We start from the raw sequence: 17,476 nt of genomic DNA, 5'->3' as shown, positions 1-17,476 counted from the left end.
CCAATCATCCGGGATTTACACATGCGCACCGCAGCGGAGCAAGCATCCGAAGTGACAGGCCGACCAATCTTCTCTTCCACCAAAGAGAGAGCGGCGTCATCCACAAAGCACAAGTCACGCGCGTGCGTAACGTTCAAGCTTGCAAACTTCACAGAGCAACATGTCCCAACGCGCTGGCCACAATCACAGCGCTGGGCAACACCCTAATCACGGGCGTCAGCGGCCTCGGCCACCTGGGCCTGAGCCCGGCGGGGCCCGTTGCCGTTCTCGCGGCGGCGAACACCACCACCACCACCACCACCAGCGGCACCACCACCGCCACCACCACCACCACCGTTCCCATCGCGCTGAGCCAGAGGGCACTCAGACGAGCGGTGGTTCTGGCCAAAGCAGAAGTAACACAGACCGCGGGTGTCGCACATCTCCTTTTCCACCATGGAGAGGAGCCGGCCCGAGCTGTGACGGATGCGCGTCAGCTGCAGGGGGTTCAGGGCAGGGCCATCGGCGGCGCGCTTGGAGCCGCGGCGATTAGCAGGCTGCCAGCCATCACGGCCAGAGGGTTGTGGGTCCGCGCGGGCGGTCGCAGCAGCAGGCGCAGACGCGCGGGTGGCAGCGCGCTGTTGACGGGCGCGAGTAGCAGTCTGCGTGCGGATTTTGGGGCGAGGGGTTTGCGCGGCGTAAGCGACGGTAGGAACCGACGGCGGGGCAAGCACCTTCTCGGCGCGCAACACACGCTCCTGGCTAGAAGCCCAAGAGATCAGGTCCATCAGACGAGTAGGCGGCTCTGTGCCAATTAGCGAGAGCTATTGCCCTAAGCCGGTGCCGACCCGGCTAACAATATGCTCTACAACAGTGTGTGTGCGTGTGTTTGCGTGAGAGAGAGACCATGTGTGTGCGTGTGTGTGTGTGTGTGTGTGTGGCCGGCTTCCCGAATGTACTGTATGCTTGGACTGTGCGCGCTTGCAGCGCCTGCCTACGTAAGCATGGCTTGTGGGAGGGGTGATGTGACAGTGTTGGAGGAGAGGGGCGTGCCGCAGGGTGGTCAGGGGGCAGTGAACACCCGTGCGCTCCGACATCAAACAGCTCACTCACATCATTGCCTCGCCAACTGCCGTGCAGCTGCGTGAGCGGCTGGTGGCCACTCTGGCCGCCGCGGACGCGCTGGCGGCCCACGCGGTGTTGCTTGAGCCGCCGGCCGCCGGCGCGAAGCCGCCCACCGCCGCCGCGCGACGCACCTCGGAGAGCCGCGCTGCCAAGGCCTGGAACCGGCTGTGCCGCCTGGCCACCCGGGCCGCAGTGGAGGAGACGTACAGGTGCGGTGTGTGGGGCGCAGGGAGCAAGGTTTGCGCCTGCGGAGGGTCTGTTGCTGTGGGGGTCGTGCATGCGCGGCCCAGGTTGGGGTGTCGGTGTGTTGCACCGCGTGGGCTGGCGGCAAGGCGGCAGAGCATATTAGTGCGCCGCTGTTGCACGACCCAGCATGCCCAGCTGCTTACATGCGCTTAGCTGCTGCGACCGAGCAGCCGCACAACTTGTACCTACGCACACCAACAGTTCACACGCACACATACGTCCACAGGTCTGCTGCCAGCTCGTTGATGACGGCGGGCGGCTCGGCGGCGGCGACCCTGGCCCGCAAGGAGCGGGAGCGCAAGGTGCGATTGCCGGAGGGTGGCTGAGGTCGGGTGGTTGGTGGTATGAACGCCGTATCACGCAGGGAGTGTTGGGTGAAATGCAATAGGCTCCATGTACTACGGCGCTGAGGAGGTGGTGCGAGGGGCCACAAGGCACACACAGCGCAAGCGATGTTTGACTGTTGATGACGTATGTTGCTCGTGTTGCTGGGCGCGCAGGAGAAGGAGGACGCCAAGCAGCGCCAGAAGGAGGAGAAGGAGGAGGCCAAGGCGCGGGCCAAGGAGGAGGAGGCCAAGGCCAAGGAGGTGAGGGCCGGGAGCGTGCCAGTCAGGACCGATGGGAACGGGGTCGTCGGCTTGCTTCGGGCTCAGCACGGCAGAGGGTGTCCTGTCACTGTTGCCATCACTTCTGCGCTTCCGGACGCGTGTGACACTGTCCGTCCCACCATCTATCCGCCGAATTGCTCGCTCCCCCAGGCCAAGCGGCTGGCCGAGGAGGAGGCTCGGCGCAAGGCCAAGGAGGTCAAGACGGCGGCCAAGGAGGCGGCCAAGGCGGGCTTCGCCTCCTCCACCGGCCTCAAGAAGAGCCAGAACCTCATGGACGTGAGTGCTGATGCTGCAGGCGGTGGGGGGCGCGTGTGGGGTGGGGGTGCAGGCTGGGCGAGGCACTTGCACGGCCTGCAAGACAGGGGTTCACCTTCGCTCCCGCTGTTTGTTCCGGTTTCGATGAATCACTCAACCCGTTGCACTTGTGTGTTGTCGGTGCCATACCCCGCAGACCTTCTTCAAGCGCAGCGGATTCAAGCCCGCCGGCGGCGCCGCGGCCGCCCCGGTGCCCGCCACTGACCTCGCCGCAGCCGTGCCGGCCGCCAGCGCTGACGGCGATGGCGGCGCGGTCTCCGATCTGCAGCAGCGGCAGCAGCAGCAGCAGCAGCCGGGTGCGTCGGGTCCCGCTGGCACGCCGCAGCCTCGCGCGGGGGCCACTCCGCCGGGCCGTGGGGCGCCGGAGGCTTCGGCTGGTGTGGCTCCGGCCGCGGCGGCTGGAGGTGGCGCTCCTGCCACGGGTGGCGGCACCGGGGGCGCAGCTGCTGGCCCGCGCATGATGTTCAACTTCAACAAGGTGGAGCGCAGGTGCGGTCCAGTTGGGTGTGCGGACCAACTTCCAACTCGTGGACTTGCTGTCTGTGTACTGGTCTGTGTAATGTTTTTGAAGCCATTGCTCGCTCAAGCCTTGCTAACGCCATACCTGTGATGCGCGCTCTAACACGCCCAGGATCCCGGATGCGGCTGTGGTGGCCGCCATGGACGCCGACGCCGCCCGCCTGCCGCTGCCGGCCTCGGAGCTAGCGGTGGACTTCAGGGCAGCACACGGCCGCTGGCGGCAGCAGCGGGCCGACCGACGCCGCATGCTGGGTGCGTGAGGACGTGTGTGTGGGTGTGGGTGTGGGTGTGGGTGTGGGTGTATGTGTGTGTGGGAGGGCAGCGGGGGTGAAGGCGCCGTGAGGCGGCGGGGGCAAACCAAGCTGAGCTAGCGAAGCACAGGCAGAGGCGACAGGTGTAAAGCAGTGATGGGGGAAAGGAAGGCGCCGTCAGGCGGCGGTGGGCAGAGCGTTCGTGGCATTGGCCTGGGCCCGGGGCTCGGCGCTGCTCCTCACAGCAGTTTGTGCCAACTCGAGCTTGCCCGTTGTTCAAACTTAGCCGTTGCTGCAACGCACACACGCACCGCGCAGTTTCCCTGGCTTGTGCACTAGAATACAACACACACGCGCGCGCACACACGTTCACACGCGCTCACCTTATGCCGCCTGACCTCCCGCCCGCCCCCCCCCCCCCGCCAACCACGCCGCAGGTGTTCCTCCCACCTGGGCCCGGCGGCCGGGCGCTCCCACGGACCTGCGCGCGCTGGCTGCGGCCTACTACGGCGACGTGGGGGCGCTGGGGCTGGAGCCCACCGCGCTGCGTACCTGGCGGCGCAAGCTGATCGCCTTCCCCAAGGAGGAGTCGGTGCGCCCGCCCTACTACGGCTCGTTCAGCAGGACCAGGTGGGTGGAGGACTGGGGACTGGGGAGGAGTGTGGGTGGGTGGAGTACCTGGTAGTGTGTACGGAGCGCTTGCACACGCACGGGAGTTTTGCCTGGCCACTGTCACGGCATGCGCACTAATTTTGGTTTTCTTGTCTAATACCTCCCCGACCTCCGGGTGCTGTTGCCGCCGCCGCCGCCGTCCTGCTGTTGTCCCCGCAGCGCCGCCGTGACGGGCCGTCGGCCGTTTGGCCGCGACACGGGTGTGGACTACGAGGTGGCGTCCGACGACGAGTGGGAGGAGGAGCCGGAGGTAGGGCAGGGAGAGAGGGGCCTGAGAAGGGGTTGGCGTCGAGGGAGCCGTGACTGGCCTAAGCCTTGTAGGGGGTGCGGCCTAGGCCCGATGCAGCTGCATGCAACCACTACCGTATACCGTGTACTGGTGCATGCCTAATGCTCGGCCCCTTGCTCACCCCCTCCGCCGCCTCTGCCCGACATCTTCCCGCCCCGCCTCCCTCTCTCTCTCACACACCTCAGGGCGAGAGCCTGTCCGACAGCGGCGACGAGGCAGACAGCCAGGCGGGCGGCGGCGGCGGCGGCGGCGGCGAGGAGGAGGAGGAGGACGGCTTCATTGTGGGTGATGACCACCTGTCGGACGACGAGGGGGCGCAGCTGAGTGGCGACGAAGGTGCGAGGTGGCGGCGGGAATGGGCCGTGCTAATGTGCCGGGTGCCACACGTTGACAATTTGAGAGACATGTTACGAGGTGCAGCTAAGCTTAGAGGTTTGCTTGCTACGAAGCACTTTCTCTGTTGCATCTCCACAGCTCCACCTGACGCAGTCACGCGCGGCTTCTGTCCCCTCGATCCCAACAGATGCCATGGATGTGGACGGCGCCGCCAAGACCCCCCGCGCCGCCGCCGCCGCCGCCGTCACGAGCGGCCACGTGCGCTTCATGGACCCCCGGCTGCAGCAGCTGGAGGCAGCCATTGACCGGGTGCGAAGCAACAACCGACCCATCCTGCTGGTGAGGCCGCCGCCGCCGGCGGCGGCGCTGGGTGCTGACGGCGGGCAGGCAGTGGCGGCGGCGGCGGCGGCGCTTCGCGCTGAGCCGCGGCCGGGTCTGAACACGGGTCTGGACCCGGGGCTGCTAGGCGCCCTGCGACCCGTGGTCCACCGACCAGACGTCGCTCTGGCGCCGCCGCTGGAGTTGGATGTGTACAGCGCCTACGCCGCCGCCGCCACTGGTGGCGGCGCCGCCGCCGCCGCCGGCTGGGACGGCGCCGTTGCTGTTGCGGCGGCGGCGCCAGCCGCCCGCGAGGACGCGGGTGCGGGCGTGGCCGTTGGCGCGGCGCGTGTGTCGATGGGCGGCGCGGGGGCGGTTGGCGGCAGCGCGGCGCGGGCCGGCGGCGGCGGCGCGGGCCGCGGCGGCGGTCGTCCCGCCAGTGCGCCGCTGGGCGAGGCGGAGCTGACGGCGCTGGCGCTGTACATGTCGGCCTGCCAGGACAAACGCGCGGACAAGGTGGGGGGTTCTGATGTTGCTGCGTGTGTATGTGCCGGTTGGCATGAGCCTGGGGTGTTTGGCTCTGTGGTATCTGGTGTGCCGGGGAGCTGCTGCTGGTTTGTATGTGCGGGCCATGCTGCGGTCTGGTAACTTGCGGGTTTGGGGCGCCCTGTGGTGCTTTTGGGAGGCTGCGTCCACCTCGGATCCGATCCCAACCGTCCCACCCAACCGCCCCGCGCAACCTACACACCCAACCTACATACGCGGTCCTACTTCGCCCGCAGATCGTGGAGGGCTTCCTGGCCTCGCTGCCGCCCGCCGCCCCCGGCGCCAAGCAGCCCGCCAAGGTAAAGCTGCGCGACGCCGTCAAGCGCCTGGGCGCCTGGAGCGCCAGTGCCAAGCGCTGGCTGCTGCACGGCGGCGACGTCGCAGCAGCCGTCGCAGCAGCCGTCGCCGCAGCCCTGGCGGCGCAGCAGCAGCAGCAGCAGCAGCAGCAGCAGGCCGCGGCGGCCGCCGCGGCGGCGGCAGCCGCGGCGGCGGTGGGCTCGGGCGTGTCGCCGTTGCCGGCGTTGACGCCGCATGGCTCCCTGACGCCGCTGGCGGCTGGCGCTGGCGGTGGCGGTGGCGGAAACGGCTCCACGCCGCTTGGTGTGGGCGGCACGCCGCTGCTGCCGCCGGGCCCGCCGGCGCCCACGCCCATGCCGCAGCTGCGTGCGCCGCTGCCCAGTCCCATGACCGGCCAAGGTAGGCGCCATGCGCTCCAATGCGGGGTGGCGGGGGCAATGACTCGAGCTCGCGTTGGGAATGATAGACCGCTACGTGCCGGCCCCGGTTGCATCCCATACCGTGTGTCGCCGCCGTGAATACGCCCCTTGCAACTACGTGTCCAATGGTGTGTCGCCCCCCGTGTCACCCCTGCCCCGTGCTCCCTTGTCCCCCGCCGTGTTGTAGGTCCGCTGCTGCTGGCGCCCGCTTGCACGCCCGCGGAACATGCCGCCGCCGCCGCCGCCAACACCACTCCACACAACCACCACCAGCAGCAGCAGCCGCTGCCCTCGCCCGCACTGCTACAGCCGCCGCTTGGAGCCGGCGCTGTGCCGCCCTCGCAGCTGGCGCAGGCACTTGCCCGGACTGCCGCAGAGGCCGTCGCCGCGCCGCTGCCCACGCCCAGCCCGGCGCCCTCGGCGGGCGGGCGGCAGCCCACGCCGACCACCTCGGGGTTGGGAAACGGCAGGTCGGCGCCTGCGGCTGTGGCGGGCAGTCGCAGCATCCTTGACCTCTTCAACCGGACCAAGGCACGCGCGAGCAGCGGCGGCGGCGGCGCTGCTACTGCCGCGGCTGCCGGCGCCGCGCCGGGTGCTACTGCCGCTGACGCGGCTCAGCAGCCTATGGAGTGCGACGGCGCCGGCGATGGCGCTGGCCCCGCGGAGCGGCAGCAGCAGCTGCAGCAGCAGCCTGCGGCTGCTAGCGGGAGAGCCGAGGGCGCGGGCGGCGGTGCGGCCGACACAGGCGGAGGCGGCGGGCAGTCAGACGCACACATGGAGGTGTGCGGCGAGTCGGGGCAATGCCAGCCCTCCATCGCCGGCCAACAGCAGCAGCAGCCGCAGCAGCCGCAGGAGCAGGGGGAAGGGCAGGCCGCGCCCCGTGATGCCACCCGCCAGCAGTCGCAGCTGAGCGGGGGCGTGGGCGCGGCCGGAACAACTCCCAGCGCGAATGCGGACGGTGACCGGAGGAGGGCGGCGGCGGAGGAGGAGGAGCAGGCGGAGCGCGGGTCGGCGGGTCGGCGAGATGAGGCGGAGGAGCAGGAGGATCGAGAGCCGGCGGCCGCGAGTGGCGCTGAGGCGCCGGCGGCTGCACGGGGCCCCATCGCGCGACCCATGTGAGCTGCCGGGGACGGCGGGGATGGGCCGGGGGGCGGATGGACACGCAGGGTGGAATGAGGGTGGAATGGGGGTATGTGGATGCGGATGATGGGGACTGTTGATGGGATGGCTGGCACTGGTGCAGGTTGAATACCGATAATAAGGGTAGGATCAGGTAGGCATGCACAGCGGCGCGCGTTTAATGTGCCTTTCCTATCCGCCATGCATGTTTTGGCCGGCCCAAGTGTATTGCGTGAGTGTACCGGCATTAATGCTTTTGCGACGGAAACGGCAGGGGTTACGTAAATTGCGCGCATGCATGAGGCTTAGCAGCGGCGCTTAGTTACTATGCAGACACGCATTACAGTTTTGGGCGCCACCCAAGATCACCGCTCTCCGCTGCAGTGTAACCACATATTGAGTTCAGCGCTGGCCCCGCATGCCTTGTCCCCGAGCGTGTCTTACCGCAGCACCGGTCCAGCCATCTTCCGAAGTAGAAGAGGGCATTACTTCTGGTCGCTAACTTGTTGTGGCTGGCATGCATCCTGCCTTCCCCTTAATGTCTGTATACCGCTGTGCCGCTGCCGCACAGGCCGCCGCCGCTGCCGCCCGTTCCCGAGTTCGAGCGGCACGGCACAGCACACCCCTACTGGCGCGCCCTCACGACCTGGATCCTGGGCGGCGGCCGCAGTAGCAGCTGCAGCGGCGGTGGCGGTGGCGGTGGCAGGGGCGGCAGTAGCAGCAAGGCGGCGGGCTGGCATGACGTGCAGGAGGTGCTGGCGGTATTTGATGCGGCGGAGCTGCGGCCGCGGCTGAGGGCGGGCGCGGTGCCCTTGGACCTGGTGCGAGGTGGGTGACACACACACACACACACACACACACACACACACACGCACGCACACACACATACATACACACACGCACACACATACACGCGTGCTCGGCTCAGCCGTCCCACCCCCACCACTTGCTAGCCCTCCTCCTGCCCTGTACACGCGGCCCCGGGGCACCCCGCCCCTACCTCACCCCCTACTCGCCTTGCCCTGCCTTGTCATGCCTGGGACCCCCAACACACACACACACACACACACATACACACACGCCACCCCCACCACCGCCACTCGCCCACCATGCAGCGCTGCTGGCTGTGTGCCAGCACGTGCGGCCCAGCCACCTGCGCTCGGGCGCCTTCAAGGCCCTGGGCAACCTGGCGGTAGCCCTGGTGGAGGAGGAGGAGGCGCAGGCGGCGGCGGCGGCGGCGCAGGGCGGGGCGGCGACACCCGCTGGCGGCGCCTCGCCGGCTGCAGGGCGGCGGCCGGGCGCGTCGTCTCATGCGGTCCTCGGAGGCAGTGCCGGCGGCGCCGCCAGCAGCCCGGACTCTGTTAGCCGCAAGCGCAGCCGCGGCGGGGAGCAGGAGCAGCCGCCGCCGCAGCTGCCTCCCACGTCCTCAGCCGAGCTGCAGCCGGCTGCCAGCGGGCAACAGCCCGAGCTGCTACAGCCGCAGGTACCGCAGCAGCTGCTGCAGCTACAGCCTGGTCTGCTGCAGCTACAGCCGGGTCTGCTGCAGCCGGGCCGCTGCCGGCCTGCCCCCGTGTCGCTGCTGGCTCTGTACCGGCTGCCGAGTCTGCTGCCGGCGCTGGTGCGGGGCGTGGCGCAGTCCGAGGTGTGCAGCGAGAAGGACAAGGCGGCGCGGGGAGCAGCCAAGACGCTGGGTGAGTGGAGTTGGGTGGGGTGGGTGGGTGGGTGGGTGGGTGGTTGCGTGGCTTTGTGTATGTGTGTAGCCGCGCGCTTGTGTTGATTGTTGCCGGGTGGGCATTCGGACAAGTGCGCGGTGGCATGTGTGTAGGCTGGGTTGGAATTGGCTTGGGGCAGTTGCAAGGGACGAACCAGGTTGCATACATGCAGTTCTCAGCAGCCAACAGCCAACACTCACACCGCTATGTCTGTCTGTGCCAAGCTATCTGTCTGTGCCTGTGCCTTTTTTGCAGCGGCGCTGGTGGGGCCGGGCGTGCCTCCGCTGCGCAGCAACGCGCCCTTCGCCTACCAGCGCCAGCAGCAGCAGCAGCAGCAGCAGCAGGGAGAGGGTGGCAGTCCGGACCCGGGGCAGCTACAGCCGCGGGAGGAGGGCGGCCCGCCCCTACCTGCCGAGCTGCTGGCGGCCGCCGCCGCGTTCCGACTGCGGGTGCGAGGGCACGGCCGCATGTTTGCCCACAGCACGTGCCAGTTTGATTTGTCAGCTACTTCCCTTCAACCGTACATCTCATGCACCGCATAGACCGCATGTATTCGGCCATCACATTTCGTAGCATCCAGCTTACGTCTTGAGTCTCGACCCGTGCCGCATGCCAAACATCAACAATCGCCTGACGGCCTCACCCGCCCCTACCCGACCCCCAGGTTGCCTCCCACCCGGACCTGCATGAGCGCCTGCGCGCCGCCGCCACCAAGCCGCCCGCCACCGCCGCCTCCTGCGCCGCCACCGTGTATGGCGCCACAGCGTTGCAGGGCCTGCAGCGGTTGCTGCGAGACCCCGCCGCCGCAGTGGTGGTGACAAAGACCGCCAAGCGGGTGGCGCGCGAGGCGGAGGCGGCGGCGGAGGGCTGGCCGGCGCCGCCGCCCGTGGCGGCCGACACGGCGAGCCAATGGGCTGCGCGGCTGTTTGTCAACACCGTCAAGGCTTCACGAAATGCCTTGCACGAGGTCGGTGTGCGCGTGCGTCTGCTGGTGTGTGTGTGTGTTTGTGTGTGTGTGTGTGTGTGTGTGTGTGTGTATGTGCTGACCCCGTACCTGCCTGCCACGTGTACCGGCGCCGCGATACATGCAGGCTGGCAGATGCTGCTGTGCCTGCCACATGCCGCCGGCGGACCCCGCTTGCTCTCACCTGCCGCTGACCCCGCCGCGGCACCCCCTCTCCTTTCCTTTTCTTTAGGGCACTCGCAAGGGCCTGGTGCAGGTGGCGGTGGCGCTTCTCGACCACCCGCACCTGCAGGCCGCACTGCCGCCGCCGCCCTCACCCCTGACCTCCAACTTTCCAGCGGGCGACGTCGGCAACGACAGTACGCTACAGCCGCTGCATCCGGCAGCAGCAGGAGGCGGAGGCGGCGGTGGCAGCGGGCTGCGGGCGCTGGCGGCGGCGCTCAACGGTCAGGACCCGCGCACGCAGCTGCCGGCGGCGTGTGTGGGGCTGCTAGTGGCGGAGCTGGAGCACGTGGCGCAGCGGGCGCTGGAGGCGGCGGCGCGGGCGGAGGCGGCGGCGGAGGCCGAGTGAGTGGCGCGGACGGACACACACATGGGAGTGGGGAGTTGTGCTCTTGAACTCATGGGATGTGGGAGTTGGGGACTGACTGGGATGCCGCCGTTGGTTGGGGCAGAGGAGAACATACGTGCTCTGTCGCGTGCTGAACGAGATAACGATGCTAACTACGGTCCTCTTATGCAGGTCAGTGGTAACACTGACAGTTACTGTTTCAACATCTTTTGGCTTAATCTATTTAATTGTGGCCCGCCGTCACAGGGCCGCTGACGACGATGACGGGGAGGCCTTGGACGCCCCCGCCAGGCGCTCCACTCGCCTGCGCCGCCGCCGAGCTGCGGCAGCTGCAGCCACTGCCGCCGCCGTCGCCGCAACCGGCGGTGATGATGGCGGTGCCGCTGCCAGCCCTGCTGCCGCTGCGGCCACCCCGCCGCCGCCCGCGCCTCTTCAATTCGCCAGCGACGGCGGCGGCGGCGGCGGCTACCAAGTGGACAAGTGCACTCGGGTGCGGCTGCTGCTGGCCCTGCACGCGGCGGAGCGGGCGCTGAGGTACCTGCGGTCCGAGGCCGAGGCGGCGGCGGCGCGGCGGGGGAGTAGCGGCGGCGGCGGTGGCGGCTACGGCGGCGGCGGGCGGCGGCGGGCGCTGCACGAGCAGGAGGACACGGCGGTGGCGATTCGACAGCTGCTGGAGCAGCTCGGGGTGAGTGACACGCGTGCGTGCAGATGAGGCCAGGTGCAGGGTCCCAAATCGCAAGCTGCTCCACCTGTGTGTGCCGCTCTCCCGCCACGCCGCCTGTGCGTGCTGTTCTGCCGGCCCGCAGCAATCGGCTGCTGCCGGCTGCCGCATCGCGCTCATGCCCCCTTTGACTTCCTCGTCTCCCATCCCGCACACACACACATACACATACATACACACACACTGACACACTCACACACACACGCACACACGCAGGAGGCTGCCGACGCGCTCTCGCGGCCGCATGACCCGCAGCTGCAGCAGCTGGCTTCCACGGTGGGCTGCCTGGCGGAGGACCTCACGCAGCAGCAGTAGCAGGAGCAGCAGTTGGCTGTAGCAGCAGCAGCAGCACCAGTAGCAGATGGCTGTCGCGATGTGTTGAAAAGGGATGGAGGAGCGGCATATTGATGTGCAGTAGCAGCATTGGTAGCGGTTGTAGCCGGCATGGAGCACAGAGCATGAGTACAGCAGGAGTACAGGCGGAGTGTCTTTGTTTGGGGACGGGCGGTGTGCAGGGGAGGGGTCGACAAGGGAGGAGGAAGCCTTGGGATGAGTTGACTGGAGTTGCATGGCTACAGACCACCAGCTACTAGAGGACAAGCAGTGACTCCCAGGAACGCCAAGCCAGTGCCGGCGCATATGAGGAGCGCTGCCCTGTAATAGCTACCCCACGTCTCTCCCTCGTGGCAACAGGCGGTGACGTGATCGGGGGCCGGATGAGATATGGGAGTTCCGGGCATGGGGTGAGTAGAGCAAGTCAAGGTACTCCTTACGCACCTTGTAGCCTGTAATCTCTTTCACAGAATGCCGAAGCCTGGCAACCACAAGAAAAAGCTCAGCGCTGAAGCGGCTGCAGCCGCGGCGCCGCGCCCAGAGGTGAGCCCGCTGGAGCTCGCGGCTCGTTCGCTTACAATCTTACATGCTTTCTGGGGGCTTGCGTGTCTGCGCATTCTGCACGGTAAAACTGATATGGGTGGGACACTGCTGGGCCTTGCGGGGCTTGTGGACTCCCGCGATGTCATGTCACCGGTACTTGCTACCCTCGCAGCAAACGCGGCAGCCGACCCAGCAGCGGCAGCAGCAGCGGCAGGCCCAGCAGCAGCAGCAGCAGTACCAGTCTGCGGATCAGAGGCAATGGAGCGCACAGGCGGCAGCCGCTACTGTCGAGCTTGGCCCCGCGCTCGACAAACTTGCAGCCCTCCTACCCCGCGCCGTCGCTTCCTGCCGGGCAAGTGGTGCCGCCCAGGCGTTCAAGCTCGAGGACGCTCTGGATGCAGTGAGGGTCGCGTTCAACCGGGACCTCGCGAGCTACAACGAGCCGCTCGCGTTGCAACGCTGCTCTGCGCTGCTGTCTCGGCGCGAGTTGTGGCTGCAGCTGCTGCAGCTCGCCTGCTACAGCTCCCGGCGCCTGGTGCAGTCTCCGATGGACTTGACGGACATGGAGTCCTTGGCTCACACCATCAACGGCATCAACAGCAGCCAAGGCGGCAGCGAAGGCGGCGGCGGCGGCCACAGCATCGATGGGCTGCTCGCAGGTCTGGTGGCGGACCACGGCTTGCACCAGGCAGTAGCGGCGGTGCTGACAGCGGGGGTGCGGCCCGCGGGCGTTGCCACGTGGTTGGCTGCGGGCGCCGCGCCGCCGCCGCACGACGTGATGGGGGCCCTGCCGACCCACATCGCCTGTCTGTCGGCTCGCGCGCTGCTGCAAGGCCACACGCTGCGTGTGTACGGCCGGCTGGCGGCGACGCTCGCGGACAGCGTGGCCCTTCAACTACCGCTGCCGCCGCCAGCGGCGGCAACAGTGGCGGCGGCGGCGTCAACGACGGGCACGGGCGCGTCCGCGGTCGCAACTTATATGGCGCCGGTGGATGCGGCGGCAGCAGGCGCCGGCGGAGGGGGCCGGCCTATGGCTGGCGTGATGCTTGACGTCGGTTGGGATGCGCCCGTTGACATCTGCTCGGCGTTGCAGGAGCAGCAAATGCTCACGCTGCGGATTTGCGCGGGGAGCTTGATCACGGACATAACGTGCCTGCCTGGGGAGGCTGCCAGGCCAGACACTAGTGCTGCTGCTACTGCTGCCACCGATGCCACCTCCAACAGCCGCTGCAGTAGCAGCTTGCCTCCGGGCCCGCCGCCAGGGCCCGCTACAGTAGCAGCAGCAGTGCCGTTGCAAGAGCTGCTGTTTCAAGAGCTGGCTGCCAGCGGCTTTCTGGAGAACACAGCGCGGCTGGCAGTCAATTGCGCCGCGCTCAACACTGCCGGCAGTAGCAGTAGCGGTAGCAGTAGTGGCAGTAGTAGCAGTGGCGGCGGGGCTGCTGGTGGTAGCGGCGCGCTGCCGCCGCCGTACCGCCCCGCCGGTCACCTCTTGCCCACGCTCACGGCTGCAGTCGATGGCCTTCGCCTGGCGGTCGCCATGGTGGTTGCCCCCTGGATGCAGCACGCAGTCGAGCTCGGGGCCGCAGCAGCTGTGACGCTGGGCAGCCGTGGCGGTGGCCCTGCCAGCGGCAGCGGGACCAGCAGCCAGGGTAGCGGCGGCAGCAGCCGCCAAGCCCTGTCGCCGCGACCGCCGCTGCCCTGGGGCTGCTGTCTGCGCTTTTTGGCGCTGTCGCAGGTGGTGGTGACGCTGGAGGCGGCGGGCTATGGCGGTGGCGTGCGGGGCGTGTGGGGCCTGCCGCAGCAGCTGGTGGCGGGGCTGCCGGTGCTGGGGCTGGCGGAGGAGGACGGAGGTGGCGGCAACACGGCGTGTGACCTGCGAGGCAAGCTGCGGAGGTATGCGGAGGTACAGCAGCTTGTGAGGGCCGCCCGCCAACAGCAGCAGCAGCCCCCGGCGGGCCGCAATCAGGCGGTGGGCTTTGTCCTGCACAGGGGGCCGTTTGAGCTCTTGAGCCAAATACTACTTGTGGACGTGGTTGCTGCCAAGCTGGACGACATGACTGCAACCACCACCAGCACGGCCAAGAGCCGGTGCAGCGGTTCAGGCAGCAGTAGCAGCAGCAGCCGCAGCTGGACGTTTCCCTTCAGCTGCCGCGCGCTACAAGAGGTATTGCTGGGCGTGGCGGAGATGGCGGCGGGCGCGCCTGCTGCAGACACTTCGATGCGGCAGGGCGAGGCGCTGCGCCCACGGCTGTGCTTTCCCCAGTCTGCCGCGTGGGGCATCGGCACAGCCGCACTGGCGCTGGCCAGGCGGCTACAGCTCCGCGCCCCTTGCAGCGATGGCGACGGCGGTGGCAGTGGCGGCGACTGCTGGCCGCAGATGCGCTCCCGCTGGTGGCGGGCGGTGGTGGGTCTGTTGCGAGCGGAGGCGCCCTACCACCGCCGTGTGCCGTCCGACGTTGCAGGGTCGTTCTTCCTAACATTAAGCAAGGTGCTGTTACTGGAGCGCATGCCAGGTTTGTACGCTTTGTCATTGCGTCGTGCAGCAGGCTTTACCCATGTGGGTTGGATGGGATGGTCTTGTTGGTACACGGCAGGTTAGGGCTAATACGCGTTGAGCCTGATTGATGTGGCAACCGGCGGTTGTGCAGCGCCCAGCAGTGGGGAAGCCGTGTTCGCGTGGGGAATGGTTGTTCTCCATCAAACGGGCCTAGCCGTTTGCACTAGCTGCTTATGCCGCCGGCGCCCCCGCTCTCCCGCAGGCCTGCTGCTGCCGCCCCGCGCTCCGCCCGGTCTAGAGGCGGCACTGGCGGCCGGCCTGTTGCCCGCAGTGGAGTTCGCGCTGAGCCGCACCGCTCCGGACGAGGACGCCGCCGAAATCATCGGCGCTGTCTTTCAAATAGGCCCCGCGTTCGCATCTGTCCAGAGTGGCTGCAGCTGGCCGCAGCTGCAGCAGCTGCTGGCGTTCGCGGCGCCGGCCCAGACCGCGGCGCTGATCGGCAGCCTGGGCAAGCGCGCGCACGCCGCCCTGCACGCGGCAGAGGCAGCCAAGGCGGGGCAGGCGGCGGACGCGGCGGGCTGCGCCACTGGGGCCATCGGAGCCGCAGCTGCTGCGCAGCAGGCAGTGAGGCAGCCGGCTCGCTTGGGCGGTGCCCCGCAGGCGGTGCTGGTGGAAACCCGTGCGCAGCAGGCGGAGCTCTGTCGCACGGTGCCGGTGGCGTGCTGGGCCCTGGTGGCGCTGCTGCCGCCGTCGCCGTGGGCGTGTCTGACCAGCAGCGGCGGAGGCAATGGTGGCGGCGGCGGCGGCGCAGGCGGCAGCACAGCAGGCGCTGGTGGCGTTGATAGCACCGCTTCCTGCGAAGACGGCAGTGGCTTGCAGCTGCAGCTGCAGTTCCTGTCGCCGCAACAGCACCTGGCGTGCGTGGCCTCGAGGGCGCATGCGACTGCTGCTGCAAATGCGCTGCGTCATGTCGATTTCGGGTGGTTGCAGGCAGCCGTCGCACTGCAGGGCGGCGGTGGCGGCAGCACCGGTGGCGGCACCAGCAGCAGCAGCAGCAGCAGCAGCAGCCCAGCAGCAGGGCATGAGGAGCAATGCCAGGAGCAGGCGCAGGAACAGTTGCTCACGCGGACGCAGCAGGTGCGGCTGCTGGTGTCACAAGCGCTGCACAGCTGGCTGCCGGTGCTGTCGCGCTGTGTGCGGTCACCAGCCTACCTTGGGGTGCAGGAGCGGCTGGCTGAGGCGCCGCTGCTGCAGCTGCTGCTGTGGGTGCAGCCCGCACTGCTGGCAACGCTAAACTACGAGGCAGACGCACAACTCCTGGCGGCGGCGGGGCCGGCGGCGGCGGCGGCGGGGACGGTGGTGGGGGAGGCGGCGGCTGAAATAGTGGCGATAGCGGCAGAGACGCAGCGGCGGCAACTGCTGGTTCCGGAGCTGGAGATGCTTAAAGCCCACATCTACAACTCCTTTGCTAAGACAGCCGCAGACATCGCTGCCAGCTGGCGCCATTTCCTGCTGCGGGACGTGGACCTGGTGGCGGTGCTGGAGGTGGGGCTGCAGGCGCTTAGCCGGCTGCCGCCAGCAGCAGGCACTCATCAGGCCGGGCGCGACCTGGCCCAGTGCCTTGCCACGGCCCTGGCTGCAGCAGTTCACGCCGTCCCGGACGCTCTGATCACTGTGCTACAGCCGCCGGGCAAGACGCGGCCCGCCGCTGCTCCCGGCAATAGCAGCAGGGGCGGCAGGAGCGGCAGTAGCAGCGGTGGCGCCGGTCCGTTGTCGCCCTGGGGGGCGGAGGCGATGCACGGCCTGTTCCGGCGGCACGTCTGGAGCAGCCCCAGCGCCACCGGCAGCAGCTGCACTGTCGGTGTGGGCGACGCCGCCCGGCCTGCTGGCAGCAGCGGCTTTGATGGCAGGAGCGGCGGCGGCCGTAGCAGCCTCAGCCCATCAGCACAGCTGGTGACTTGCCTCAGCTTCGTCGAGGAGCTGCGGCAAGCTGCTGCAGCCGGCGGCACCCGCGGCAGTAGCAGCGGCGGTGGCAGCCGCGCTGCAGCCGGCCCAAGAGCCGGAGGTGCACCTGCGGCGGCGGCGGCGGCGGCAGAAGCTACTGGAGGCACCGCCAGCGGGATCCTCGGTGGCTTGGAGCATCGCCGGCGGCGACTGAACCTGCTACTGTTGCCGGACAGGCTGGGCGGTGTTGGGGCTGGCAGTGCTGGTGGTGGTGGGGCGGGGTGCTATGCAGCAGGTCGGCAGATGCTGGTGCTGCCTCTTTCGCCAATGGAGGCAGCACACCGGGAAGTGCAACATACTGCCGGTGGAGCTGGGCGGCAGTAGCAGCAGCGCGGCAGGAGGCCGCGGCTTGAGCTGCGGCAGCAGCGGCAGTAGCAGCGGCCGTAGCGGTGGCAGTAGCAACAATGGTGGCAGCGGCGCCACTGGCGGCCACGACGGCGCTTTTGGCTCCTGGGTTAGTTCCAGCCTCCGTGCTACCTGACAGCTGTGCCAACCCGCGCTGCACCGGGCGACTTGCAGGGTAACAGCGAGGCAAGGGGCGGCGCAGCAGGCGGATAAGCGGCCAAGGAGGAGGAGGAGGTACCGATGTTGAGGGCGCGGGTCCGACAAGTGGCAGTAGCAGTGGCAGTGGCGGCAGTAGTGGTGTTGGGCGGGCGCGGCGGGTGCCGTGGCGCCGGCTGCCGGGGGTTGCTGTACGGCTGCCACCAGTGCCGGGCGGCGCACTGGCTGGCGGGGCACGGGGCGGGGGGGGGGGCCGAGAAGCTGTGTGGGGCAGAGCGTGTCGTCTTAATCGGATTGACCTGTGCCCCGTCTTTGGTTGGAAGTCCTGGAACAGAAGCAACTTGGGGCGTATGGTACGGTGGGCACTGGGCAGCGGCTCCGATGCTGACCCTGTGTGCTGCATCAGGCACCGTTTAGAGAAATGTAAGCTAGTGTGAATGCAAATGCAAGTCGCCGCCGAGTACTCCAGGCTAGCAAGCAGCAAGAAAGAAGTTAAGAGTTAGCAGCAATTGCGGTTGCTTGTTACCTTTCGAGACGAGACACCAGCGCGCGCCCCACGCGGCTCCGCAGCAGGCGCACCATATGGGTACA

The 17,476-nt window shown here is 68.4% G+C and overlaps 3 protein-coding genes across 3 annotated transcripts; 2 read left to right on the top strand and 1 right to left on the bottom strand.

The window, feature by feature from the left end:
* Positions 1 to 816, bottom strand: CHLRE_12g550153v5 (uncharacterized protein). Its single transcript, XM_043068968.1, has one exon. It carries the CDS (start codon positions 765 to 767, stop codon positions 204 to 206), a length of 564 nt encoding a protein of 187 aa, XP_042919019.1. The 5' UTR covers positions 768 to 816; the 3' UTR covers positions 1 to 203.
* A 100-nt stretch (positions 817 to 916) lies between these two features.
* Positions 917 to 11,679, top strand: CHLRE_12g550152v5 (uncharacterized protein). The gene is made up of 20 exons (XM_043068967.1): positions 917 to 977; positions 1,120 to 1,313; positions 1,577 to 1,652; positions 1,851 to 1,937; positions 2,109 to 2,234; positions 2,410 to 2,762; positions 2,905 to 3,044; positions 3,481 to 3,673; positions 3,875 to 3,965; positions 4,190 to 4,340; positions 4,528 to 5,174; positions 5,441 to 5,900; positions 6,108 to 7,035; positions 7,611 to 7,867; positions 8,155 to 8,730; positions 9,007 to 9,200; positions 9,416 to 9,718; positions 9,948 to 10,282; positions 10,533 to 10,971; positions 11,224 to 11,679. Exons 1-20 carry the CDS (start codon positions 942 to 944, stop codon positions 11,320 to 11,322), a joined length of 5,685 nt encoding a protein of 1,894 aa, XP_042919018.1. The 5' UTR covers positions 917 to 941; the 3' UTR covers positions 11,323 to 11,679.
* Positions 11,680 to 11,776: 97 nt separating this feature from the next.
* CHLRE_12g550150v5 (uncharacterized protein) lies at positions 11,777 to 17,324 on the top strand. Its single transcript, XM_043068966.1, has 3 exons — positions 11,777 to 11,883; positions 12,056 to 14,396; positions 14,643 to 17,324. The coding sequence occupies exons 1-3, from the start codon at positions 11,812 to 11,814 to the stop codon at positions 16,706 to 16,708; spliced, it is 4,479 nt and encodes a 1,492-aa protein (XP_042919017.1). The 5' UTR covers positions 11,777 to 11,811; the 3' UTR covers positions 16,709 to 17,324.
* The last annotated feature ends 152 nt before the right edge of the window (positions 17,325 to 17,476 follow it).

The sequence above is a fragment of the Chlamydomonas reinhardtii genome, chromosome 12 (assembly GCF_000002595.2).
Source record: "Chlamydomonas reinhardtii strain CC-503 cw92 mt+ chromosome 12, whole genome shotgun sequence".
Taxonomy (NCBI): Eukaryota; Viridiplantae; Chlorophyta; class Chlorophyceae; order Chlamydomonadales; family Chlamydomonadaceae; genus Chlamydomonas; species Chlamydomonas reinhardtii.
The sequence above is the reverse complement of the archived record's forward strand: the minus strand, read 5'-3'. Positions and strand labels throughout refer to the sequence as shown.

Coding starts and splice junctions, on each gene's coding strand:
- CHLRE_12g550150v5 (XM_043068966.1), top strand. CDS start 11,812: ATGCCGAAGCCTGGCAACCACAAGAAAAAGCTCAGCGCTGAAGCGGCT. Junction 11,884..12,055: donor CCGCGGCGCCGCGCCCAGAG/GTGAGCCCGCTG, acceptor CTACCCTCGCAG/CAAACGCGGCAGCCGACCCA. Junction 14,397..14,642: donor GTTACTGGAGCGCATGCCAG/GTTTGTACGCTT, acceptor GCTCTCCCGCAG/GCCTGCTGCTGCCGCCCCGC.
- CHLRE_12g550153v5 (XM_043068968.1), bottom strand. CDS start 767: ATGGACCTGATCTCTTGGGCTTCTAGCCAGGAGCGTGTGTTGCGCGCC.
- CHLRE_12g550152v5 (XM_043068967.1), top strand. CDS start 942: ATGCTTGGACTGTGCGCGCTTGCAGCGCCTGCCTAC. Junction 1,314..1,576: donor GCAGTGGAGGAGACGTACAG/GTGCGGTGTGTG, acceptor ATACGTCCACAG/GTCTGCTGCCAGCTCGTTGA. Junction 7,868..8,154: donor GCCCTTGGACCTGGTGCGAG/GTGGGTGACACA, acceptor CCCACCATGCAG/CGCTGCTGGCTGTGTGCCAG.